The sequence below is a fragment of the Coloeus monedula genome (genome assembly GCF_965178545.1).
Source record: "Coloeus monedula genome assembly, chromosome: 6".
NCBI classification, from domain to species: Eukaryota; Metazoa; Chordata; class Aves; order Passeriformes; family Corvidae; genus Coloeus; species Coloeus monedula.
Genome location: NC_138786.1, coordinates 39580488 through 39607614, shown reverse-complemented (window position 1 = coordinate 39607614; position 27127 = coordinate 39580488). Strand labels below are relative to the sequence as shown.

The 27127-nt window shown below is 38.7% G+C and overlaps 1 protein-coding gene across 1 annotated transcript; it reads right to left on the bottom strand.

The window, feature by feature from the left end:
- Positions 1–22657, bottom strand: BRMS1L (BRMS1 like transcriptional repressor). Its single transcript, XM_082282964.1, has 10 exons — positions 22512–22657; positions 16749–16839; positions 13177–13304; positions 10423–10502; positions 7207–7303; positions 6745–6828; positions 5329–5393; positions 3812–3851; positions 2978–3104; positions 1–1516 (listed from the first exon to the last, which is right to left on the bottom strand). The coding sequence occupies exons 1-10, from the start codon at positions 22645–22647 to the stop codon at positions 1393–1395; spliced, it is 972 nt and encodes a 323-aa protein (XP_082139090.1). The 5' UTR covers positions 22648–22657; the 3' UTR covers positions 1–1392.
- Between the last annotated feature and the right edge of the window lie 4470 nt (positions 22658–27127).

The window sequence follows — 27127 nt, the reverse complement described above, 5'->3', positions numbered from 1 at the left end:
GTTAAAAAAATGCAAATATTTAATTACAAAATGTTTATCAAACAACTGTATACATACAGTTCATATTGTTAAAAGCCAACATGTCAATCGATACTTTATGTACATTTGATTTATAATGTCATACAATTGTAGAAAAGCATCACTCAGCAGAAACTGATTTGGCATTTGGAAAGTACTTACCACCCTGCACTAGAAGAGACGATTAATTTATATGTTACAATAAACGTATTTATTTGCTGTGATCATTTAAAGCAAATGGATGCTTTTTTTTCCTCCAAGAACAATCACCAAAAGTGGAGATTAAAGTGCACGTAACCAATGCGTTAACAATTCTTCAACAATCCCATCTACCATTCTAGATGCTTGAAGCACATCACAGTAACATCAAGGATTTAGGACTTTCCTCTGTGGCTAAAAGAGCAAGACTTTAAAAGACATTCAGCTTCCTAAGCTGCATGAAATACTTCCGGTGTACAATAAGATGAAATGGGGTACAGAAATTTTGAAAATAATGTTTGGTGAAAAACTCAGTGTAAATTCTCCCAGATATATGATTTCTGGGGAAATATTTTCCTTTTCTAACAAAAATTCATCATATTTCATACAACTGTGGACCAAACATGCAGGCCATGCAACAGCATTTATGTAACCATCCCCGCAGTCGTTCTTTGAGGGCTACATGTAACACAGGTTGGAGCAACACTGTCTACCTTATGCATAAATTTTGCTGGCAATCAAGAAAAAACATCACCAATGATTTGTCTGCTATAGAATAGGGTCCTACACTAGAAGAGTGCTCTTCAAAAAATATAGTTCAAAATATTGGCTTTGTCTCATTACAAGCAATACATTAAACCTTACAAAATAAAACACAGTCAGTATTAGCAGAGCTGTTGAGGACAATAATTTTAATAAATCAGTACACTTTGGATAAAAGAATGCTTATGCATGTTACAATCTATTCAAAAGCAACAGCTGAGCAGGCTAAATTTACATCCACAAGAGAAGCATGACACAGTCACTGAAAATAAAGTGAGTTGCTGGTAATTATGGTTATCATTTTTTTCACACCAACTGGTCAGCAATGGAAAAAGAAGAATTTTTTTTTTTTTTCATTTTACAAATATGGTAAGTTTTGAAGCATTATACTTGAAGAGCATACTTCATATCTTAGGCACTGGACCCAATTTAGAGGCAAAATGTCTGTTAACAGGATTTACTCTCCTCAGGTTTCTGAAGGCCGTCCATAGGAAGTTTACATACAGCACGACCGATACACATTAGATACTGCTGTATATATATAAGGAATACAAAACACTATTAAATACAATTTTCACCCCATGGCACATCACGCATGGCAATACCACTTGTTTCATATCCGGTGAACAATGGTCAGTTGTGGTTATGCTTTATTGAATATTTTCCTTTCTGTAGCTGAGAAATATACAGCTTAGACTTGCTTCCATCCGGTCTTTTAAACCAAACTTCATCATGGTTAATTGTTGTAATTATGGCACTACAGAAAATGAGGGAAGAAGGGTCAGGGGAAAAAAACAAGAAGAATTTAGAAAGCTTATAAGCTAAAAATAACCTCAAAACTGCAGCTGTATTTCCACACAGTAAATGAAAATATACATTAGTTCTAAATGCTAGGCCCCAAAGATACTGGCTTCACTCTAAGGATAGTTTTAACAGAATCCCTTGGCAACTGCAAATGTCTTCAGTGAAGGTAGCTAATGTTTCAGCCATCTATTTTATTCTCTTACAAGAGAACCCTAACATGTACAAATATTTTAATTGTTTAAAAGAACAACAGTCACATAGAGAAAACACAACAATAAATCACCCATAGTAAAAAAACAAGAAGAGCCTTGAAATTACATCAAATATGAAGTACTTGAAAAACAGTTGAACAACCTGAAGCCACAATTTAAAGCACAAAATGTCTTCAACTCTTACTCATTATACCAAGTCCATAAGAAATAAATTGAAAACTGATTTACCAATTCACTATTAAATGAGCCCTGTTTTTATGCTTCTTGTGGTAACCTTTAACACAAACAGTGAACAAAACCCCCTCCCCACACCCCACAGAAAAAATATCATTTAAAGTAGATTGATGGGGAAAACAGAAAGGACAAAACCAAAGATTAAAACAGTTCATAGAATAAAGATCTATTGCTTACTGAGCATGACAATTCCCTCTAGTCTTAGAAGTTGCTGGAATCTTGAAAGCCCAGGAAAGCTCCACTGCACGCTTGCCCTGTTAAGCATCAGCTTTTGGCTTTTGTCAGACACTAGATACTAAGATCTTTACTTGGCCCAGTATAACTGCTATGTTCTGCTAAATTAATTCCAAGTTTTTTTAATTTCAGACACAATCTATAGTTTACTGAAGTACCTTCCTTTTTCAGCCCTGAACAAATACCAAAATCACCAAAATTTGTTCCTCTTCACAACACACAAAGAAAAAGAGAAACAGCCAGTTCTACAGTAAACTACTGATATATGAAATTAAAGTGAAGTTTCCTGAGTACACATGCCTATTTAATCAACACTGGGCTTAGACTTATTTGCCCCATTCAGTAAAAGGTAAGATACACATTTAATTTTAAATACACTCAGACTCTTAGAATTTACAAATATTATCCATATAGAAAAATACATTTAAACGTTCAACTGAATTTGCACTCTAATATTTAGACTGTTCCCAGGTAGAACCTTTCTTAAGAGAAAGAAATACCATTAAAAAGGTCCAATTCTTTTCTTTCAGACCACTAATCAACAGAAAACAACGCTTATCTTAAACAGTATAAAGTGTTTTTCCATAATTAAGTATGAATTCCCATAATTAAGGTGAACTAGTAAATGTTACTGAGGTGGCAGTATTTCCACATAGGCCTTACTCTTCAATGCCATCATCCAAGTTATTGCTTAACATAAATGTACAGAGCTGCATAAACTAAATAATCTTTACCTTGTAGGACATTCATCTTTCTTATCAATGCATATCGTCTGCCCTCGTCCATACCACTCGCCGTCATAATAGAGTCTTCCTTCTTCAGATCTAGCACTATGTAGATGCTTTTCTAATTTGACAGGTGCTAAATTAAGTCATAAAAGTGATTTAATATTGACTTCACAGAAATCAGTTAGGTGGTTAAATACACTTTCATCACGTTATTTACACAGAATACACATTTTTTCCAACAGTTCGCCTCTTAATAATTGCATGGAAACTGGAAGCAATATACCTTTTTATTTCCAGCCAGATAATTAAAAGTTATATTTTAATTTTCAAATAGAAACTATCACCTACTTGCCTACTGTCCCTTTTCCTCCTTACTCACCTCCAAATATGTGATTTTACTTAGCACCAACATGCTTCTCACTTCAGTGCCAAATATGAATACCCCTCCTTTCCCATAGCTCTGCTTTTTCAGGGTTGTAGCTTGAAGTCAATGTGAGCATCTTTTGAAATGCACCTCTAAGGTCCAGATGCTCTCAGTTTTCTGCTTAACCTTGTGCAAACACTGGCACAGTTTGCTCATAGGAATTGCTGTAAACCACTGTTGGAAGCCTGAGTTTTTGATGCTAAATTTCTAGAATTTGTGTCAACAGAAACAACAGCAATCAAGTTACAGGTATCAGCACCTGAGAGAGGGGAAAGACAACAGCCACATCTTCCAGCTACTTCACCTCATCCTCCATCACTATACCAGTACTATAATAAATGCAATCTGCCTGGATGCAGTTCACATCATTCCACATGGCAAGTTCTGTCTTATGAAACCAGACTATATTTACTTACGTTCTGGCTTTACCCTGTGTGGCCCCAGCGTAGCCATTGCCTTGGAACACAAAAGAAAATTAAAGCTAGTCAGCAAGCATAGTCATTTTTTCTTAACTGCCAGCTTTAGTTGTGAAGTAACGTGCAGTGGTATTTACTCTTATATGCAAGTATACACTTGCATTTACATGCAAAAAACACAATGAGAATTCTAAAATAAAAATGTGTTCAATGGTGACTCGGTAGCTAAACAAAAAAGAATTTTGAGGGTGAAAAAAATCACCTTCTTTAATAAGTTTTGATTTCAAGTAACTCTGAAGTTTTTCTAAATTAAATCCTCAAAATTGCTCTTACGTAATTCTGTCAAGAAAACACAAAATTACATTAACTCATTCTGAAAAACAAAATGCTGCATGAACAATCTAGTCTTTTAATTTATATGTTATAAGCTCACAACTTACTTCATGCAAACTCCAGATCACACATAGACTTGAAAAAAAAAAAAAAGCACTCAGGAGTTTTTGGGGGTTCACTTCTTTGTTTGCTTTTTGGGGTTTTTTAAAATTATTTCCAAAAAAGGCAAAATCCCTAGTAGGTCCTGGGTATGTTGCTCTTGTTTAAAACTCTGTAAAACTACGGAAAAGAACTCAAGCGAAAGATATTTTATGTCTGTTCCTCTGAAGCAACAGAAAGAGAAAAGTCAGAGAAGTTCTCAAGCAAAGGTCACATTTTACTTCTTGTTTAGGAAATAGGTACAAGGTAAAAAACAGGATAGAAACTGACTCAGAGCCAATTCCCCACCAATTTTTTGAATTCACCTAAGTGGTTTGCTATTCCATAAGCTGGGATGCACTAGGATACTAGGGGAAGCTTTCTGACTGCAGGTGCCAGGCAAGGATAGCATTTCATTACAGCAAGATCCTTCAACAGTCTTACAAAGATCTAAAAAAGGCATTACGCAATTAAAAGAAGGATGTATTTTTTCAAATATATCAACTGATCAAACAAATTTCTTTTCCTATAAACCATTATTCTATTACAATCTGAGAAAAACACAGCTTCCCATTTTATGTAAAAATACATAAGAAGAGGTCCAAGGACAGAAATCTTCTTAAAATAAAAAACTTACTATATGAAAACATGCCATATGAGATACATTTTTTAGAATTTTCATATAAAGCAAAATCCTACCAGACTATCCTATAACAGTTTCTATCCAATTAGGCTAGACTATGAGAAAGCAGATCCACTTAACACAGGCTTTAGGCTCGCTTTTTCATGGAAAATTATGGACTCCCCTTTTTAGAGATACCCTCTTGCACACCTTTAATGGATTCCTCTGTATGATTTAGGTAGAAGCAGAAGTAGCAGCAATAACACAGATTAAACTGAAAAGACTAACTGACTACTGAAGAAATAAAAATCTACTTAGTATTTTGATCATGTAAGAAATCCAATTACATATTTTTAAGTAACAAAAGGACTAGATATGAACCCAACTAAATCCACAGTCATTGGCATTCATCCTTTCATCTTACCTTCCTTATTGTTGTCCAGTCTTCAAGTATATCAAGGTCTTGTAACATATAAACTATATACGGGCGTGGAAATGTTAGGGAAAACTCTTTTAAACAGAAATAATAAAAATATTCTAACTGTAGAAAGATATTAATAGCTCTCTTCTGCCTGTCTTTCACACAAAGAGTACCCACATGAAGTAAAAGCTCAGTGCAAACACATCCATCTTTGAATTATGCAACCTAGAAATGCACTCTAAGAATCATTAAAAGAGGTAATAATAGCATGTAGATATTCAGACTACAGGAGTTCAACAAAGGGATAAGATGAACTGAGATATAATCATTCCATTCCTAACAGTTCAAAAATTATTCTATTCACAATAATTCAAATCACAATTAAAATTCATTGCAATTTCAACATACCACTGCAAAACAGCACCTACACTAGTATCAGCTTAAATGAAATAATTATTTTTACAGTACCCTGCATCATATATCTTAGAGAAAAAAGTATGGTCAGCACCACATATCTGAATATCAAATATCCAAAACACAGGAAGTAGAAAGGCAAAGCCCCCTTCCTTAAACTATCAACTGCAAAGTAAAAAATGTGTATTAGAACAATACATGAACTTCAAATCAAAATTCCATATAGTACAGCTATTCCATTACAACAGTCTTTACTTTTTACTTTGTTTCTCCCCATTTCATCTCTGAACAAGTTTAGAAAAAGGTGCTACGGATGTTTAAAAAAAAAAATCTCCTAAAATGGACACCAAGCCTAAACTTAAAATTCCATTTGAAATTTTAAAAATCTTAAACCTCTTTCAAATCTATTTTTCTCTAAATAGCAAAAAATTACAAATCAAAAGACATGTAAAATGTCTAGGTATTTTCTTTACACAGATCTGACAAGTTCATAACTATTTCTAAACGACAATCAAAGAGAACAAATTCACTTACTTCACGACTGAAAGGATTTTCAGCTTTATAAACTGCGTGAAATTGCTGAGATTTTATACTTAACACTATATTAGTATTTTTGGTTTGGAATATACTCCAAAATAGCAAGGTAGTTCATAATTCACAGAATCCAGTGCTATTTATATGGTCAGTTGGCGAAGCTCAAGCGGCCTAACTTAATTCTGCTTTTGTCTTGTAACTCTATTTTTCTTTAAGAGTCAGAAAAATCAACTTTTAGAAACATTTTCTACATAAAACTAGTAGCTAGGTAAGAGAATCTTAATTTCAATTTTCATAATGGGATGTGCCAACATGGTTTCTCTAGTCTGAATTAGAATAATATCTGCCATGCAAAAATCAGTTTTGATAATTCATTATCACTTCAACTTGATATTAATCACACATGTAATAAAATTAGCTAGAAAACTGCAAACACTACTAGAGAGAACAATGATTTCAGTAAAAGGATATCTGATACAACAACAGGTTTCTTCTTATCTGGGCTAAATGGATCCTTCCTTTTCTTCCTGGACTGGAGCTCATCATTCCATAATTCTGAAAAGATATAATAAGAACATGCTATGAATCAGAAACATTTACATGTTTAGCTCTTTTTATAGCAGAAAACATTGTCCAAAAATGAAAAATAACATATTCTGGTGAGATGCTGCTTCTGAACAGAATAAAGGTGTTACATGATTATGTAGGCATAGATTAATACTCTCAAAATACACAAGGGATGCTGACAATTATTAAAGCAAAGTTTGATTTAAGTTTAAATTCAACCCTCTGCCTGAAGTCTACAGCTGAATAGCATTCTAACAGATCACCTAAAATTCACCAGACATACTATGTGTACAGTCAACTAATTAGTAGCCAGCGGAAGATTAAAAGCAAACAAATTTAAAAAAAACAAACTGAATTTCCATCCACCTGAGGTAATGTCAATGCTATGTCTGTCTTCTTCAAGTCTTCTAATCTTCTCTTCCAGTTCACTTTGCACAGTATCATACAAGAGAAGCTTCTCACTCTAAAAAAGCAAGATTGCAGATCTTTACATTACTAAGTTCAATAATCTAAATATTGACAATTTAAGGAATCAGTGGAAGAAACATAAGAATAGATTTTCCAGAAGCCACCAAGCATCACATCTCCCCGTATCCACTTCCTTAGCATGAGATCCTGGCTCCTTAAAGACAGCACACTCGCTTAGCACAAGAGAAAATATAATTACATATTTATCAGCTATTGGTACCAAGAATAATTAAGAGCATGCAGCTAGCTCTCCAGAAAAACTGTTTGCATTTTGACACAAACACAGTATTTTTCTTCTGGATAGAAAAGATTTATTCACAACGGGTAACTGTAAAGTAGTGACATCTATGCCACCTTCCATTACAAATTACAAAAGCTAATGTTTTCATGGAAAGCTTTTTATAAAGCTACCTCCTATACTAAATTACACAGTATCTATACAGAACAGTTACTCTTTTAAAGGCAGCATCAAAACCCACTGAATTCTCTAAAAGAGTAACTTGGAATTAAGCTGAGTTTCAAGCCTCAAGGAAATACCTTTACTGCTCTTTCATAAGCTTGCACATTTCCAAATATATGAGTAGAAAATACAGCCAATTGTTAGATTTTAACATTCACTTTCAGTGAGCAATGTCTTCAACAACTCTGGAAAACAGAGAGCTTGGACTTACTGAAAAAACAGCATAAGCAGCTCAAGCCACTGCATCCAGATATCTGCTACTGTGTCTCTGTCAGAAGCTGCAGTTCCCTACAGCCAAATGAGCCGATGTCTGCACCTCAACTGCTCTTGCCCACAGCAGAGCACAGTAACAGAAACTTACTTTTACCAGTGTTCAAGCTAGTTTTCTGGAATGAAGCAAATCAGCTGAGGAATGGACAAAGAATCCTATTCCACCAAATGTCTGTCGTGCTTACCATTCTCTTCAAGTTATAAAATATGCAAATTCTAAAAACCTCCTTTCACATATTTTTCAACCCCTCATTATAAAAAACATTTCCCAGGTGAATTTAAAAGGCAGATGCCTCTTTATGTATATCTGAAGTGCCAAATGAGTGTTATCTCTTCTGAGATCATTTTAAAATTCCATTTTAAAATTAAATAGCATTTGTGTTTAGACGTGTTCTGCTTCAGGTAGCTGGTAACCAATAAGGTGTGAAAAGCTGTTACAGGCATCAGAGGCATTCTTGCTGAATGGTTATACTCCAGTGCAACAGTGATTCTACAAGCAGCATTTCTGACTTAATAGAGCTTTTTCCCCCAAGAGCCTTTTATTGGATGGTGAATATCTGAATTCCGAATGTTTCACGTAACAGCAAAACAAGGGACAAAGACCACCTTAAAGAGGAATAATACATAGCCAAAGCAAATCATTCAATCATGGATAAGAGACCCTGCAAGTCTTACAGGGTTCTGTCAAGCCTCAGGAGTATCCACAGGAACAAAGACAGCCAATAATGAGTCATCCTTCATAATACCTAATTCTTTCCCAAGGCATCAAGAAAATGGAAAGCTTTTCAGAAGTACACATGCATATTCTTGCTTTATTGGTATAGTAGGAACCAGGAATTCAGGAATATGGTGAACCACTCAGAAGAAAACACCTTTAAGCAACTGTAAGGGGGCTGAGGAGTACTATGATGAAAAACTCAGGATCTAAGCAGCTATGTACAGCATTGGACATACATGTACTTGAGTGTTTGTACTACAGTATCCAGCATTTAGATATGTGAACAGGAATATTTATGTTCAAGGAGAGGAATATTATTTTTATTGTAACTGCTTTTGAAATGACAACTCTATCACTAGCTGTCTAATGCATCTCAAAAAGACTTCTTTGGTTTTGTTATTAAAATGTAAGGTGTTTCTTGCTAAAATTATGTCAAGTATTTATTTACTTTCTTGGTAATCTTTTTAAAACAAAGGTAAAAAATCATGTGGGAATCTATTAATAAGAATTTGATAATGAAAAATAAGAAGACTTAGCTGTATATATATATGCAAAGCCAAACTAATAAAAATCTCTCCAACATCTTCATTAACGACTCAGACACGGGACTCAAAGGGGACTAAGCAAGCTTGCCAACAACACTAAATTGGGAGGAACTGTCAACTCCCTCAAAGGCAGAGAGGCCCTGCAGAGAGATTTTGACAAATCAGAAGGCTGGGCAATTGCCAAAAATGAAGTTCAAAAAGGACAACTGCTGGATCCTGCATCTGAAACAGGGTAATCTTAGATGTACAGACAGAATGGGGAATGAGATGCTGGAGAGCAGTGCCATGGAAATGGACCTGGGGGTCCTGGTCGATGGCAAGCTGAACATGAGTCAGCAGTGCCCTGGCAGCCAGGAGGGCCAAGCGTGTCCTGGGGGGCATCAGGCACAGCATCACCAGCCGGGCAAGGGAGGGGATTGTCCCACTCTGCTCTGCACTGGGGCAGCCTCACCTTGAGTCCTGTGTGAAGCTTTGGGTGCCACAATATAGGACAGATATTAAGCTACTAGAGAGTGACCAGAGGAGGGTCACAAGGATGGTGAAGGCTCTGGAGAGGAAGCTGTATGAGGACTGGCTGAGGTCACTCGGTCTGTTCAGCCTGGAGAGGAGGAGACTGAGGGGAGACCTCATTTTGGTCTCCAATATCCTCACAAGGGGAAGCAGAAGGGCAGTTACCAATCTCTTTACTCTCATGATCAGGGACAGGATTTGAGCAAAAGGCATGAAGCTGAGTCAGGGGAGGTTTAAGTTGGATATCAGGAAAAGGTTCTTCACCCAGAGGGCACCTGAGCACTAGAACAGGCTCCCCAGAAAAGTGGTCCCAGCTTGTCTGAGTTCAAGAAGTGTTTGGACAACACTTTTAGACACATGGTTTGATTCTTGCATGTCCAGCACAGGGCCAGGAGTAGATGATCTTGATGGGTCCCCTCTAACTCAACATATTCTATGATTCTAATTTTCAGATGCTTTGAATAAACTCTTCCATGGGCTTAAATGTTACATGGCAATTGCACTCAAATAGCAAATAACTAAAATAATAAAAACATGCACTGAACCTGAAAAGCATGACAGACAGTAAAGTTAGATGAGATTAGCTATCAATGTGAAACATCTGGCACAACCTCACAGTGTTGTCGAGAGGCTTGAATTTCACATTCGTATTTATTCTTCACAGATTCCAGACAAAGCTCTCTATAGATACCTGTAATCAGACAAATTACAGCAATATTACTTTCTTTAGCAAATATCCAACTTCAGAATTCTATTTTAAGACTGCCTGCAAGTCCCAACACATGCACATAGTGGAAAATACAGATATATTACATTAGGCACTTAGAGTGGCTGGCTGCTTTAAAGAATAAAAATAAGAACAAGTAAATCCTTAATTCTGAAGATCTGAGCAAAACTAAATGATATTTTAACTCCTTCTCCCGTCAGTCAAAAAGTACACCAGTAGTCATACTAACTTTAGAAAATATGTCTATTTCATATTTCTGATCCAGCTATCCTGAATATCATCAGTTTCCAAATTTAAGTACTAAATTGCCTCTTCTATTTTCTAACTAGAGTTTAAAATAAGGTTTTGGGGTTTTAAAATAGCTAGAAAACTGATTGAAAGAAAAGGATTTTAAAAATTAGTATTTGGAATAATACTTACTTTATAATACATGACCTTAATAAATTAAATTAATTAACAAGACTGATCCATTCTTAAAAATAATCACCTTGTGATACAAAGGATACTGATTCTAAGTATTAGGAGCATTCTTAGACATTTCTGAAAATGTGTCCACTAAACAGCTGAAAAAAATCTGAAACGTATCTGAAATGTAATACCCAGCAAGCATAGATAAAACTTCATTTAATATATTCAATTCATTCAACACAAAATATTTAAATTACTTCAGATTAGAAACATGAGGAGTTAAGTTTGCACACACAGTAGTGGTGTCTTGCAACTGAAGAACTTTCAAAATCAACTTCCCTTATAATTCAACTGACTATAAATGAACACAGTACTAGAGGAACAGTATTACTACCAGCACTTCCTCTGAAAAACAAACCACAAAGTATTACGTCAATCATCTTTCCACAGTGAAGCTATTCTAGAATTCAAAATGTTATTTTCTTACATTGCTGTTATGTTTCTTTTATTTTTTTAGTATTTAGGGCTGACTGGCATATTTGGGTCACTGTTTACTTGCCTGAAATTTAACAATATAGGTATGAACAGTTCTAGAAGAAACAGTTGTTTTTCTGACTTGCTATAATAGCCAAGATCCACATTTTGTTTGAATAGTGCCTTAGAAAGCTGAGGAACGGAAGTTTCTTTTCTACCACAGATGTAATTATATCCAAGGTTTAGCTAAATATAGTTTAGTTTGGGGTTTTTTTTCACCACTTCCTCCACTCTCTCAGGTAACAGTAGGTCCCTATGGGTTACCTGCTGGAACTCAAGTCCTGCTATTACCAACTTCTGTCAAGGCTCTCAAACAGTAAAAGCAAATAAGCCAGTTCTGCAAGCTCTTGCCTTCTCTGGAATAATTTTATCAAGTTTATTCAGTTGGGGATGAAAGGGAAATAACCTCCTGTTTTCTAGTCACAACTTCAAGAAAACTTGAAGCTGGGCTTTTTTTACATTGAAACATGGCTCTTCAATGCTGCTGAAGACCAATCAGGAGAACGTGTAATATGCTGCATATCCCATACCCACCTACATGAAAGCACTGATGGACAGTCACATTTAAAACTTAAAATCAAAAGCCTGGATTAAGGTTGCTTTTATATCAAACCTTTTTGCAAGTTCAACTGAGATCCTTCTGCAAAGCCCAAGTGGGCTACTTAGGACTAATCATGTAAATTTGGGCTAAGAACTTAAAACCCAGAAATGCTGGGTCAGCAGCTGGGAAAAAGCATTCCAGAGAAGACCTGGAGGGAAAGAAATGCAGTAGATCAAAAGATTTCAAATTCTCAAAGTCAGAAGTACCAATGAAGACGTACGAGTAGTACTGAAAAAGCACTAGTATTATAGAAAGTATAAGTTGGTTTGTCATTTTTCAGTTAGCCTGCACCACATTTCTGCTAAATTTTTTAGAAAAGACACTTGTATGGCTTCTCTGGCTACAGAGATCACAGGTGTCTGTCTTTTGGCTCCCTGACAGCCTATGTTAGGTAACCCTTAGCTGAATCCTCCTAAAGGAGTCAAGCTGTAACATGAAACAAATTTAGGGAAGTAACAAAGTAGGGAATTGCAGAACTTTGTCTTCCTATATTACCATTCCATATGGTTATATGGTTGTATACAAGACAAATATTCTTGCCGCCTTCTTCTGAGCACAAAAGCCCGTCTAAACATTAATTTTAATAATTAAAATTGAGCTTAGAGAAAAGCGCCAAGGACAAGAGGTTTTTCCTCTTTCCCTAGACAGAACAGAAGGATAGAAGCAGAGGAGTAGAAGAGACACAGACTAGAAGATCAGGAAAAAATGTGATCATATTAGATAGTAAGCATGTCATGAGATAGCACCAACATGTCTCTTCAACAGTGACCATTGTGTAGACCTGATCCCAAACCTTCTGGCTAAAAAATCATTAGCTTTTACTCAGTAATTTTGTGCTTACTGCACAAAGACAGGCAGCTATTAAATGAAAGATAAAAAAAAATCTACTTTTAGCGTGATGTTATCAGGCAACGTATGCACGGAGGTAAGCAACATATTCATTTTGACTTAAAAACCACCTACTTAAAATTATGCTACAGAATTTCTAACTTTAAAACACACTCCTTCAACAATTCTGAAGAAAAGAGAAGATTGACCTTAAAACGCATAGCAAGTTTATACTTTGGAACAGCAATACTCATTTTGCATGCCTACCTGCCACCTTGGTTCGGATTTGCATATTTTCTTGTAAAGCTGCCAATGGTTCTAAATATTCAGGTGCTTTTCCAGCTATGACCTCTTGTAGCTTTGCATCCACTTGGCTTAATCTTTCTTTGTAAAGTCTTAAAATAATAGGAATTATTAGGATTTTATTTAAAATAGAACAGAAGTTAGAATAAATATTTTTAAAATAACTATTTGTCATCCCTTTATTAATGCTATGGAACACTGAAATAAAATGAAGATTTGCTAGCATTTAAATTTTGCAATACATCTTTTTTTTTTTGAACAACAACATTATTCATGTCTATTAAGCCTTTCTGAAAAGCAAATGCAAACAATCAGAAGTGCAGAAAGTCAGGATAAAATTAAACATATCTCCATCTCTAAGGAAGAGGAAAAAAAAATTGTACATCTGTTAATAATATGACATAAATCAACATGGAAGAGGACACAAAAAAGTACTACAGTACATAAGAACAAATTGGGTTATGTCATGAGAGAGAAAGACAGTTTGTGGATGGAAACAATCATTCATGTTTCTGTTCACGTATCTGCTCCCCTGCTACCATAAACCAAGGAAAAAGAGATGCAGGCGCTTAATGAAGCGACTCTCATTTCATCTCCTGTGAAAATCTACCTGTTGCATACGATTATAAATATCATGAGATAATTTCTAACTCACATATTACATTCCTGCCAAAAGGAAGTGTAATTAAAATATTTTTATTTTACCTGAAATTCAGTCATTCCATAAAAGCTGATATTTGCTGGCAGACAATGAAGAAATCTGCTTGCACTTTGAAGAATTTGATGTAATATCAATTACAAACATTTCAATCTCAATAAAGGTCTGCTTACTTGTAACTGATAGTGTTCCATGTTAGAATCATCAATATAACTAACTTTTCCTGTTCTCATTTTTCACCTTGCACCCCACAATCAAAAGGTGTAAAATTAAAGCAAACATGTACAAACTCTGTGTTACGAACACATCAGATGTTATCTGTTTACACAGACATAAACAGACATCCTCAGGACAAGGATGCTGCTTTTTACTTATTTAAAGTGCACAGGTTAAGTAATTAATTAGACAAAATAAAGTTCATGTATACTGACACATCAAGACCCCCTTGAGAAATAACTGCCTGTTCATCTTGCCACCACCTTGCTCATCCTCTTACTTTGACTTTAGCTAGGTTAGGTACACACATTTGCACTATAGAGTTGTCATCAGTGATCACTGCCCTCCCTCTTACCTGCAAGAAGTTAAGGGTATGATATGCACAATCTGTCCTGCAGTCAACTGACATAGCCTGCAGCTGATCAAACCCAGTTTGCTGGGCTTAACCCTTGATGAGCATGCTGTGCACATGGTGGTTAACACAGACCTGCAGCAGAATTATTTAGCTCGAACATAAGCCTGGGTGCACAGTGCACATGACTGGGTCAGTCACTAAAGTTTGATTACATAGCACTAAGTACCAGCTACATAGGAGCAAGCAGCTATGGACTGGGTGCTGTCAGCACTTGGTACCATGCAGCAGCTGACGGATTACAACTATTTATCCAGTACTTTCAAACAATGATTTGTCTAAAGTGAATAAATGCTACCAAACCACTGTAAATGCTACTTACAACATCCAAATTCAGTCTCCCTGAAATGGATAAGGAGGCAGACCCAATCATTACATCATCTCCGCTGTTAGGTGCGACAAAAATCCCATTGTTTATGCATCTTTTTCTACTTCCCAAACATCATCACCTCCCTACTCACAGCTGCTTCTCCCTATAATCCTTCTTCCACCATTCTAATGCTCTGTTTCCAGTATTTCCACCAACTGTTCTTCCAGCCCACACAAATACTTCTCTCTCAACTAACCAATGTGTCTACACAACGCCTTCCTCCATATACCACAGCCTTACCACTTCTCAAATACCATTCGTAAGCCCTAAGCCCCAAAAAATACTTGCTTCCTTCCTCTCAAGACCACCCTCTTTCATATTCACTCCTTAAAGATCTGTTTCCACAAATTGTTGTCAGTCATCCAAGCTGTCAAACAGATGGAAGAGTAGGGCTGAACTCAAAAGCTGACAGTTTTCCAAATGCCAAACCAATCAGTGCCAACTGGCTTCAGTACTCATCAGCTGGCTGCATTTCCCAGGTTTTCCCATGCTCAGCCCAAAGAACAGCAGGACAAACAGTCCTTTCTAGACACTACGGCAAGGAATTTCTTGTTGGGCAATTCTTTCCAGACCCTACTATTTCCAGACCTCATAGTGTCCTGTTATGCAAAGCAAGTTATATGTCTCCATTTTGTAGCAGAAAGAAGTATCTCACAATATAAATACGCATCTGAACCATAATAACAACTGACTAAGTTTTCAATTAAAGCATATGCCCAAGCACAGACCAGGTCTTCTCAAAATTTCACTTAACAGTTACCAAATTGCCACCAATTTAAACCTTGTCTGTGCATGCATGAAAACAAATTTAACTTCACATACATTGCTGGAGCTTGTCCAAAGAAGGACAACGAAGCTGGTGATGGGTCTACAGCACAAGTCCTGTGAGCAGCACCTGAGGGAGCTGGAGTTGTTTAGCCTGGGGAAAAGGAGACTCAAGGGGGATCTTACTGCTCCCTACAACTACCTGAAAGAAGTTTGTAGCGAGGTGGAGGTCAGCCTGTTCTACCTGGTAACAAGAGGCAGGACTAGAGGAAATAGCCTCAAGTTGCACCAGGGGAGGCTTAGATTAGATATTAGAAAAAAATTCTTCACAGAACGGGTGTTCAAGCATTGAAACAGGCTGCCCAGGAAAATGGTGGAATCACTGTCCCTAAAAGTATTCAAAAATATGCATAGATGTGGTGCTTAGAGACATGGTTTAGTAATGGACCTGGTACTGTTAGGTAACTGATTGGACTTCATGATTTTAGAGGTCTTTTCCAACCTTAATGATTCTATGACACAAACGATAGGCTGTAATACAAATGACAATCACTTTTGAATAACTCTTCTTTTAAGTAGGTCTTTACTAGCTACTTATGCAGGTATTATGGCAAACTACAGACTGAGATAACAGTATTATCATTTTATCTAGTAGTGGTATCTGGTTTGCAGCAATCACAAGAAACTTTCATTAGTACCAACTATAAAAACTACTGCTGAAAAAAAACCAAACCTAATTTCTTACTTAGCAAAGACAATGCACTTAGGTCTGTCCCACATATATCAAAGTATGAGAATGATATTGAATGAATAAGTAATTAAACAAAATCTCAAATTTCCCTAAAATCACAATTCCTTGGTTCTACTAGTGAGTTTGATGCAATAGACCCAGACTAGCCCTTCACAGGAACAACATTTCAAAACCATCCTTACAGCCAAACAAAAAATACGTGAATATATAGAAGTATTCTGCCTGCAAGTAATTTCAGAATTCCCAGTTCCTACTCTTCTCCAAAAGTAGCATCCACATATACGAAAGACAAGAAACACCAGCTGCACGATATTTTCATGGAATGGATCCTCAAATGAGGCACTTGAAACATTAAAATACTTACTGATCTTTAAGGTCTGTAAACTGCTTTTCAAGATTGGACATTTCATCTAAACATTCCATTCTTCTTCTTTCACAGTCCTCATCATCCATTTCTAAGAATTTAAAAAAAAAAACTTTTAACAATGTAATATATAACCAAATAAACTGGATATTTTGTTTCTAGTGAATGTGAAAGAAACCTGAATTATAGCCATGAGCAGTTTCTCTCATATTATTATTATTCTCACAAAGCAGAATATGAGAAACCACTTGGCACATAAGCTACAAAGTTAGAAACCTCGATATAATTCTAGAATAAACCCCATAAACAGCAATTTTTCTTCCTCAAAACAGGAAACAACAGCACTGTAAGACCTCGAGAGGTGTATTTCATGCCTGATAATACAAAGAATACATAAGAATGCATGAAACAGAAAAACTAAACAATGCATATCACACCAGATGAAAGACACTGTTAAGTGTGAGCTGTTATCAGCCACCACTGAAAATTCAAGTGTATCCTGGGTTAGTACAAACAAAAGCAATCCCTGGAATGCAAGCACGGTTCAGTGTTACATTTGTCATATAAAATTCAAGATTTGTTTTATTAATATTCTTTAAAGAAAAAGCAACACATAATTTTGAAACAGGTTTCATCCTGTCCAGTTGGAAAAGTTCTTTGAAGTTGAAATATTAATGTAAAAATATCTGCTGTTCATTTTAATGACCATTTGAAATTACTCTAATGAAACATTTCTTAACCTGAAAAGTCTACACATTGCAGATACTTAACTTTCTATGCTTCTATGCAGCAAGAGTAGTTAACATTAAACTCTTCTCACAGATTTTAATTTATATTCCTAAATTTTTTTCTTAATTTACCTAGGGAAGATAAAGCAACAAAAATACACACATTTTTGCCAAAACTTTTGACACTGCCATTGAAACATCTGATGTTACTAAGCATCAGTTGTTACCTCCACTGGCCTTTCTTAGACAAGAAAACTGAGAAACTGTGATAAAAAATTCTTGACTCCCAGAAGAAGAGAAAAAAGAGACTTTGTTAAGCCATATTCAAAAGTCAGATACGTGAAACTGCTTTATAACAGCAGTATCTGCAGGAATTAGCTCTCTACAGTTACACTACAACTGACCCATTATCAACCAGTAGAAGGCATGCAGAAGGAATGGCCATGCACTCAGAACTGTGACTGAACTGGTGGAAACAGGCCAGATGCTCGAGAGAAAGCACTGTCCTAAGGAGCAGTTACTCTGACAAGAAAAACCCTACCTCCTGACAGAAAGGCAAAGTAGGATTCTAAACTGAGCAGGAATCACTCTTTTAGGCTATAAACAACTCTGAGCTTTTTGCTTCCTCCTCACTCACATTTTTCCAACAAACATGTTTAACTGTTTTATGCTGTCTCCTACACCAACTACAGAATGCAGTGTGCAAGTCTCCATTCTTATTGTTTTGCAAAACAATATGGCAATTTGTAAAACTCATGAGGTGAAAGGAGTAGCTTCAGGGCCACTAGCTACTTGGAAGGATCTGATTAAATCAGATTGTCAACTCAGGCCTCTCAATATTTGAAGCTCTCTGCACTTAACTTCTTCCTGAAATCATCACAAGCTTTTAAGACTAAAAACGACACTAACCTTCTCTGCCTGGATATGAAAACCAGCAGCCAGCACAGCAAGATTAGTCAGTATTACAATGGCATCTATGAGTCCAAATTAAAGACCCAGTGCAGTCTGTCATACTACTGTTAGTACAATCAAAAAAGACAGTGTACAAAGTTTTAAAACACAATATAACCTGGAGTATTTGAAAGCAGAGCAAGAAAATTTAAAGACAGAACTTTAAAAAAATACATTGAATGGGGAGGGTGGGGGAAGAGCATATCAGGCTGTTAAGAGATATTATTTATATTAAAATATTGTTCTCAAAAGTCAGGCAGAACCATAATCCCAAAACAAGGCTGAAAACCATATGAAAGAACAAAGTTTTATTTGACTGCTTAACACAATAACCAAGCCAAAATCGATTTAGCAACTTATAATTTGGCCAGATTTAGGAATGTGGCAATCATATTACTCAGTTGTCTAAAGCATTTCTGTGCTACAAAACTAAAGCTTCTTTAAAATTTGAAGGTACCTCCCTGTAAAACCAAACAGGAGCAAGCACTGGGATACCTACAGTTTTCCCCCTTAATTCTCAAACATGTTTCAGATGTGTTCTGCTATGCTTTTGATTCTAAGTATGTTTTAGTAAGGAGTTCATTGATAAGCTTTTCTTAAATTAACGTGGATTTATTTTATTGTTTGTGTATGTTTAGGGAGTACAAAGCAAAGAAAGCTACAACTGTAACCCTGGCTGAGGATCAGGGCACTCCCACTGCTGGAGCAGAAGGGGACTGCATCTTACATTTTAACTTGCAACTTGTGTTGCAAGGAAATTGCTATTCATTGGCGTCTGAGGGCATAGATGATTTTCCTGCAGATAAAGAAATAACACATAGCTCTCTCCAATCTCCTCTCAGCTACAAATACCCTCAAAAGTCTTTGATTTTCTGTGTTGCAGTCTACATTCTAGCTGTCATTCATACTGAATGTCAATTCACATGCCAAGTTGCTCTTCAATTGTTTCATCTTTATTCTTCCTCCAATAAGATTCATAAAATGATGAAGATTTTCAGAGTCCTGAAACATCTTTAATTCCCCACTTATGGAATTTCTTCATCACGACCTTAAACAACATACAGACTATGTAATACGTATGCATTGCTGAAAAGGTAAAATGTTTTAAGATCAAATCTCATGGCTTTCCAGTTGAAAATTTAAATGACAGGAGGTGGAAGATTGCTCATTTCATATTAAAACACTTGCTGATAGGCCCATCCTGTCTCAAAACTTCAGATTTACCACAAAGTTTCATACTGCAGAAAGTATTTAGGCTACTTTTAAACACTTTCAAAATCACAGTTGTTTTTTCCTACTATACTCAAGCAGTCCAACACAGTAATTAGGGCAACCTGGTTTAAAGATAAAAAAATCCACACAGCAGTTGAAATGTGACAGCACCTAAAATAGCTTTTTTTAATAAGCTGTGGCCTGTATAAACTGCTTCCAAAAATGGCCAAATTCTCCCCTGGGATGGTAAGCATAACTTGTGGCTTTTTTAATTCATCTCTAACAAACTATTCTATACCCCAGTCAATAAAACACCTGTACTAAATACATAAGATCAAAATGAACAGGATAGATAGAATGCCAGCTCTCAAGGACGAGTCATGCTTCCTCTAACTGCACCTTTTGTATTCTCAGGCATCTACTGGAGAAAAAAAAAACAAAAACAGAATGCTGAATGCAAGTTAAGCAAAGGACAAATTTAACCAAAAAAAATCTTTACTAATTTCAGTTATGACTTATTTCTTGAGGTGCTAATCATTTTAAGTCTGTAGGAACAACATGCTTCCAAGGAGTATGTTCATATTGGTCAATACACTGAGACAAGCATGTAATTTTCTGTAATCATCACATTTTAAGTGCTCCCTTAAAAGCATTTCTCCATGGAATGCAATAGAAATTATCTGGAGAGCTTCTTGTATTGTTTTGAAGAAACACGCACAGACTACCTTCACTTAAAACACACTCCTTCCTAATCCCAGATGAAACCAAGATAAGGACAAAACCATATAAATATTTGCCTTCAATAAAAATCAGCCAAAGTGTCAAGATGTCAAGTAAACTTGAAAGTTTTCTTTGAAAATAGCAAATAACAGAACTACAAACAGGAAACAAGACAAATTTTGAAAAAGAGCAAACTTCAAGGCTGGAACTAACAGAGACAATTCTCTCTTCACTAGAGCCAGAGAGTTGGGAGAGAAAAAGTTAAGTTTACATATGTTATACCAAACTCACTTCCTCATACAGAAAATTACATTTCCTCAGACATAAATACTGGCTAGAATAAGAAATTAAGAAAGGGCATTCCCACGTGGTATCTAGCTACAATACAAACTGGAAGGCTAAGATCAGGCAAGAAAGTAGTGGATTTTGTTGCAGTGCTGCTCCTGAACCTCATCAAAGAGACGTTTGCAACTCTGTGTCTCACCCACCTACCACCCGTTAAGGTTGTATATTCCTCCTTTTTTCTCTCTCTGTTTTCCCCTGAAAGGTGTAACTTCATGTACCAGAACTTCTTGAAAAGCTATCTCCATTAATTTCTTATCCAAAATACAGTACTCCTTTTTCAGGTCCCATACAATTCTGACAATAGAAGAATTGAAGCATGCTTTCATAAGTCACATCTCAAAGGAATAGTGCAAGTTGCTATGCAAACAAGCATATATCCAAGGATATATCCAAATCAGGTATGCTTTTCCAACATGATTACCTCCAGCTGCTTGCCCTGGTAGCCTCACTCAAGTTCACCTTTTTTCCAGCATAACCACCAGCACACACAGATGCTACCTAGTTTAGGTTTCACCAAAACGAGCCAAGACCATTTGAGCACATCTTTCTGGCCCTGTTTTCCAACAGAATCACTTTGAGAGAATGGGGATAAAGAAAAACTGATCAGCCTTCCCCAGTACTGGATCTGTAATTGTGTCAGGGGAGGTTCAGGTTGCATATTAGGAAAAGGTTCTTCATCCAGAGGGTTGTTGGGCACTGGAACAGGCTCCTCTGGGAAGTGGTCACAGCACCAAGCCTGACAGAGTTCAACAAGCATTTGGACAAGATTCTCAGGCACATGGTGTGATTCTTGGGGTGTCCTGTGCAGAGTCAGGAGTTTGTCTCAATGATCCTTCTGGGTCCCTTCCAACTCAGCATATTCTATGGTTTTAATTTGGTGATATAGGGGCCTCAGCACAAAATCACTACGCTGCCAGAACCACATGTCAGGACTAGGACTGGCCCTGGTCCGCATCCATATCAGGACTTTTCTCACTTCACTAACCCTGTCCACCTTCCTTTCCAACCACCGGCTTGCATCTCATCACTAGTCAAATAAGGCACCACAAACTTCCACTGGAAATATGTTTTACGATCAAAGACAGAAAATAGTAATTGCAAGGAAAGCTTGAACAGATAATAACCTTCTTTACAACACAGTGTAAATTGAGCATAGTAAAAGGAATCCTTTTAAAGATAGATTTCAGCTACTAATGTAATTTAAAATCTACAGTCCAGAGGAAAGCTACGGAAAAAGGAAGGAACCTTCAGCTGAGCAGAGCCTGAAGTGATCGGCAAAAGAGGCCAGTGGTATTGACAGGGCTTCCAATATCCCCTCAAAGACAGGTCTCAAAACACCTAATTGAAATTCATGAACTTGCATGGAAATACGTACTTATATGTACGTACACACTTGTTCATGTATGCACACGCCTTTAAGTGGAGACCTCAGCAAGGAGTCCCTCTGCGAGGACGCACTCAAGCCCAGCAGGGCACAACCCACAGCTCTTCCACGGAGCGGAGCACCGCGGCCCAGTCCGCCATGGCCAGTGCCAGCCTGCTGCGGAGCCGGCGGCTCGGGGCTCAGCGGGGCTCCCTGCCCATGCGCCCCGCCCCGTTCCTGCGTCCCGGCCGGCGGCCCGAAGAGGAGCCGCTGAGCCGAAGCAGAGGCTGGGGCGGGGCGGGGTCACGGGGGGGAGGGGAAGGGGGGTGACACCGACAGCCACCAGAACCGGGGCGGAACCGGTGTGCCCCGGGGCAGCACCGGGCGCTGAGGGAGCCGCCGCGGCGCCCTCTCAGCGGCGCTGCCTGCGGGTGGCCGTGGTACCTGAGCTGTCCCCCTCCTCGGAGACGGACGAGCTCTCGGTCTCCTCCTCCTCCGAGCTGCTGCCCTCGTTCTCTCCGTAGTCCACCTCCATCTCATCGTGATTATTCTCCTTCTTCTCCCGGGAATGGACCGGCATCGTCCCCGCCGCTGCTGTGAAGCCCCGAGCCCGCCCTTCCCGCCGCCGCTCCGCCGCTACCACCGGCCGCTCCGCCCCGCCCGGCGCCTGCGCGCCCGCCCATTGGCCGAGTCCCGCCGCCGTCTGGCGTCACCACGCGTGCGGCGTTCTGGGAATTGTGGTCCGCCCTGAGAAAAGAGAGCTGGCGAGGTGCTGCGAGGGATCGGGAGCGTAGTGGGGGTTCCTCGCGCCCCTCTCCCGTCTCGGGACACTCACAGGACTGCTCGTCACCGGGAGAGGCTTCGTGGCGGCCGAGCAGAGTTCGGAGCGCTTTGTACCTGCCCGCGTCTCGCGCAGGTGGCCGGCCGAGCGAGGCTGTGGCCCTGTGCGGCGGCGGGGTTCGATCGTTGCCGTTCCGGGCCGGAGTAGCGGAGGGACGACGCGGGGCCTCACGTGTGCCCCCACCACCTGCCTGGTTCCTATCGAGGAGGAGCATCCTGGCAAGGCGTCCCTTATGGCTCGGATCTCAGAGGAGAGAGGTCCTTGGGATTATTAAGGGGAAATTCTTTACTGAGGGTGGTGAGGAACTGGAACAGGTTTCCCACAGAAGCTGTGGATGCCTCATCCCTGGAAGTGTTCTAAGCCAGGCTGGATGGGGCTTTGAAAAGCCTGGACCAGTGGAAGGTGTCGCTGTCCATGGCAGGGGGCTTAGAACGAGATGATCTTTGAGGTCCCTTCCAACCCAAACCAATTTATGATTCTATGAATAGTGGCCTCCCCAGCAAAACTTGCTTCTTCCCATTATATGCTGTCCTGTAATCAGTGTGATATGCTTTAAATTAAATCAGACTTAACTAAAGCTGACAGCTGTCCACTGAGAGTGGATAAGAGAAGGGACTAAACAGATACGCTGCAATCTGTGCAGAGTTGGGATAGGGTTTTTTTGGCTTTGAGTATCAGTACTTTTCTGTTCATTTGCCAATTGCTGTTAATTGTGCTACAGAAGATGTACTGAATACAAGTGACACTTACTGGAAAAAGCTGTTTCAACTGTCCTCTTGCTCTGAGGGACTGATTAGCTTCACCTCAGGACATACGCACGTACAAGGAAGTCTGGCAGGGATCCTCAAGTGTCCTGAAATACAGAGCTGGTTGTGGCCTGAAGGTCAATGTGGGTGATATCTTTGGGGCGAAGGTGAGCTTACTTGTACTGCACAGGCTCACTCTGGAAATCTAGGCCAGCTGAAGGAGTAGTAGAAAAGCACTGTCTGTCTCTGTGATGTGATGTGATGTGCTGCTCCAAAGAAGTTCAGGTTGTGCCTGGCAGTAGCAGTTCTTCATACTGAGATCCAAATTTGGCCCCTCTCTGCTGTCTGGATGGATGTTATGGAGGCTATATTGTAAAGCAGTTAATAACTTCTGAGTTTCCCTATGGATTTCCACCTCCATAGCAATAGCTGCCCACCTCAACCACAATAACCATTGCTGTACATTAGTCACTTCTTTTCTTCCACATCTCTGTATATCCAATGCAAATAATTTCCCTGAATCTCCCCCAAGAGCAGTGTATGTAGGTGTGCCACCTCTTCTCCAAGGACACTGAGAGAAATAGTAGACAAAATTAACCTCCCATCCTTCAGTGTGCAAACTCCATCCTTTCTCTTTTTCTTGTCTCCGGCTTTGTAGTCAACCAGGGACACAGCAAAACTTGGCATGCATTCTCCATACCCATTACAATTTTCGTCATTTTTTTCATAGATCCATAGAATGGTTTGGGTTGGAAAGGACCTTAAATATAATCTAGCTCCAACCCCCCTGCCATGGGCAGGGACACCTTCCACTAGTTGCTCAGAGCCCCATCCAACCTGGCCTTGAACACTTCAGGGACGGGGCAGCCACAACATCTCTGGATAATCCACTACCGTGCCTCACCACCTTCACAGTAAAGAATGTCCTCCTAACACCTAATCTAAACCTACGATTTGTAAAAGAACTGTAGCCCACATGGGAATCCCGAGTCCTTTCCTAGATCCGCAGCAGTGGGCAGCTGCGGAAGGCTTTTCTTTCTTCTGCGTCCACTCCTTCGAGGCACTCCTCCCAGCCCCTCCGCGGGGTCTCTGCTCCCGGCTCCCAGCACCGCGCCGAGGGAAGGGACGGCCCTGCGGCGGTAGCCGCGCATGCTCCGGCAACGGGCCGGACCTCGGCGGAAGGGAGCTGGCCTGGCCCAGGGTATTTAAATGTCTCTGGCTACTTGACGGAGCAGTAGTAGCTGACTTTGTGCCCAGGTTTTTCCCGGGGAACTTGTGAGTCCCCGAAGCCTGGGCAAGTGCTGGTTCATATAGCTTTAAAAACTGATAGAGGCAGTTATCAAGGAACATTTATCCCTTCCCCCCCCCCCCCCCCCCCCGGCTGGTATTCTTTTGAGGTAGCCCGGTAATAGTGTTAGTAATGATGGGTGGTAGTCAAATGGCTCAAAGGAGCTAGGAGACGGCCTGAAACAAGACCAGTACACATCCCAGAAGAAAACCAGGACATTTCACAAGCTGGATCTGATTTTTTTTTTTTAAGATATCTAGAGGGATTCCGACGGGAAAAACCCACAAAACTGGAAATCAAAATGCCTAACAATCCCCAATTCAAGTGCTGCCTTTTGGACTAGCAAGATAAAAAGACTAGAAATCAAAGGTTGTGGACTAGAAAAAAAGCTACTGGAAACAGTTGCCGGGAAAGGAATGGCAGGAAAACAGGAAACCTTTGTCTTGGTTGTCATTTCCTATTCAAACAGTTAGAACTAGGTCTAAAGGAGCTAAAAATAAACCCTAGAAGGAAATCAAAGTTCCCATGCCCTGGTGGAAATCAGCAACCAAGATGACGAGTTAAGCCAGAAACTCTTTTTAATAACACACAATTCTACATGCTTCTCTTCTGTTTATAGCCAGAGAGGGGGGGAATTACCCAGCTCAAGCAATATAGACATCTACTGTTGTGCAGAGAAAAAAAAGCTACTCGCTGAAGTTAACTTGACTGCCCAAATAGAGTGCTAGAAAACCTAAGAGAAAAGGGTACCTCTGGGCACTACATATGGTGGCATAGTGCTAATGGCTGCTTATCATTTATTTCCAGACTATGAAGTTAATTTATCAGATCACCTATAAGCCCTTAACATATAAAGTGGCAACACCTATCTTAATCAGCTCTCTAGAGGCAAATGCTAGGAGTGGGAAAAGAAGAAATTCTATCCAGCCTTTTAGAGAACTCGCAAATAATTTTGCTTAGTGTGTATACACACATCTATGAATCCAGCTAGCTACCAGAGGACCAGTCTATAGATTGACTATTTCATCAAGATAAGTGAAAGAAAGTGTTAGGTGCCTACAAAGGTGTGATTTGTTTGTTTTTTTGGGTTTTTTTCTGAATCATGATTTATGCCCTTCATTAAAGTAAAATAACCATTAAGAAGGTGATTGTCATCATCCGCATCTGCTCAGCTCTGCATTTAATGGGGAAGTGGGGATTAACAGCGGGGGGGTTTTTTGTGGTATATTCCAACAATTAGAGACCATTAACAGGGCCAGTTGGCAACAATGTAAAAATTCCAAACTGGAAATTCTGTTGAAAACTGGCATTGAAAAAATTTGGATGCAATAACAATTATTATAAATAAAATGCTGGCTAATACAGATGGTGATATCTCCTTTCCCAATTTGGGACACCTTCAGAAAAAGCTAGGAAGTACAGCTGTTATTTTACACCTAATTTATTGCATGGAGGCAGTGAGTAGAAACATGTATCCCTTTAGAATCTGAAAAGCAGTTACTAACTTTCTGATTATAAACCTGATTGCCAGCTTTTGTTTTAGTGAGTAACTGCATAGTAACTGAGTATTTCTGACAAGAAGAAAATTGTAAAGGGAGAAACCAAAAATATTTATAATGTGAGTCATTAGGATACAGGTATAGATGACACCTTGAGAAGCAGGGATGAAAAAGCTTTTACCATGTGTTAGAAATACCTTCTCATTAGGAGTCTCTCCCATTTCAAAGATTTAATATGTCTTGGACTGGTCATCACAGGTCTGGTTGCTGGTGTGAGATCCTCCAAAGGAGACAGAACAGCAACATATTAGCCCTGGGGTGTTTGGACTCTAGCAAACCAGAATATGCCACTTTTTATCACTAAAAAATTATACTCTGAATACTTTATTAACTCTAACTCTTCACCCTCAATTTGAAAGTGCAATATTAGGAGGTAGGTCACAAGAACTCTGAAAATACTATTTTGCATGCAGGTCAAGATCAGCAGCAATTTAAAGTTGCAGTCATTGGATGCAAGCTATGAGCTATGTTTGAAGGCTATTGGATGATGTTCCTTCCTCAGATCATGTTTTTTTCTAGGCAAAATACTCTGATATGTGCTGCAAAAGGTGTAAAGTTGTACTAATCAAAATAAACGCAAAAAGATATGACCTATTTCTAAAATATCCATTTTACTCCTGCAGGTG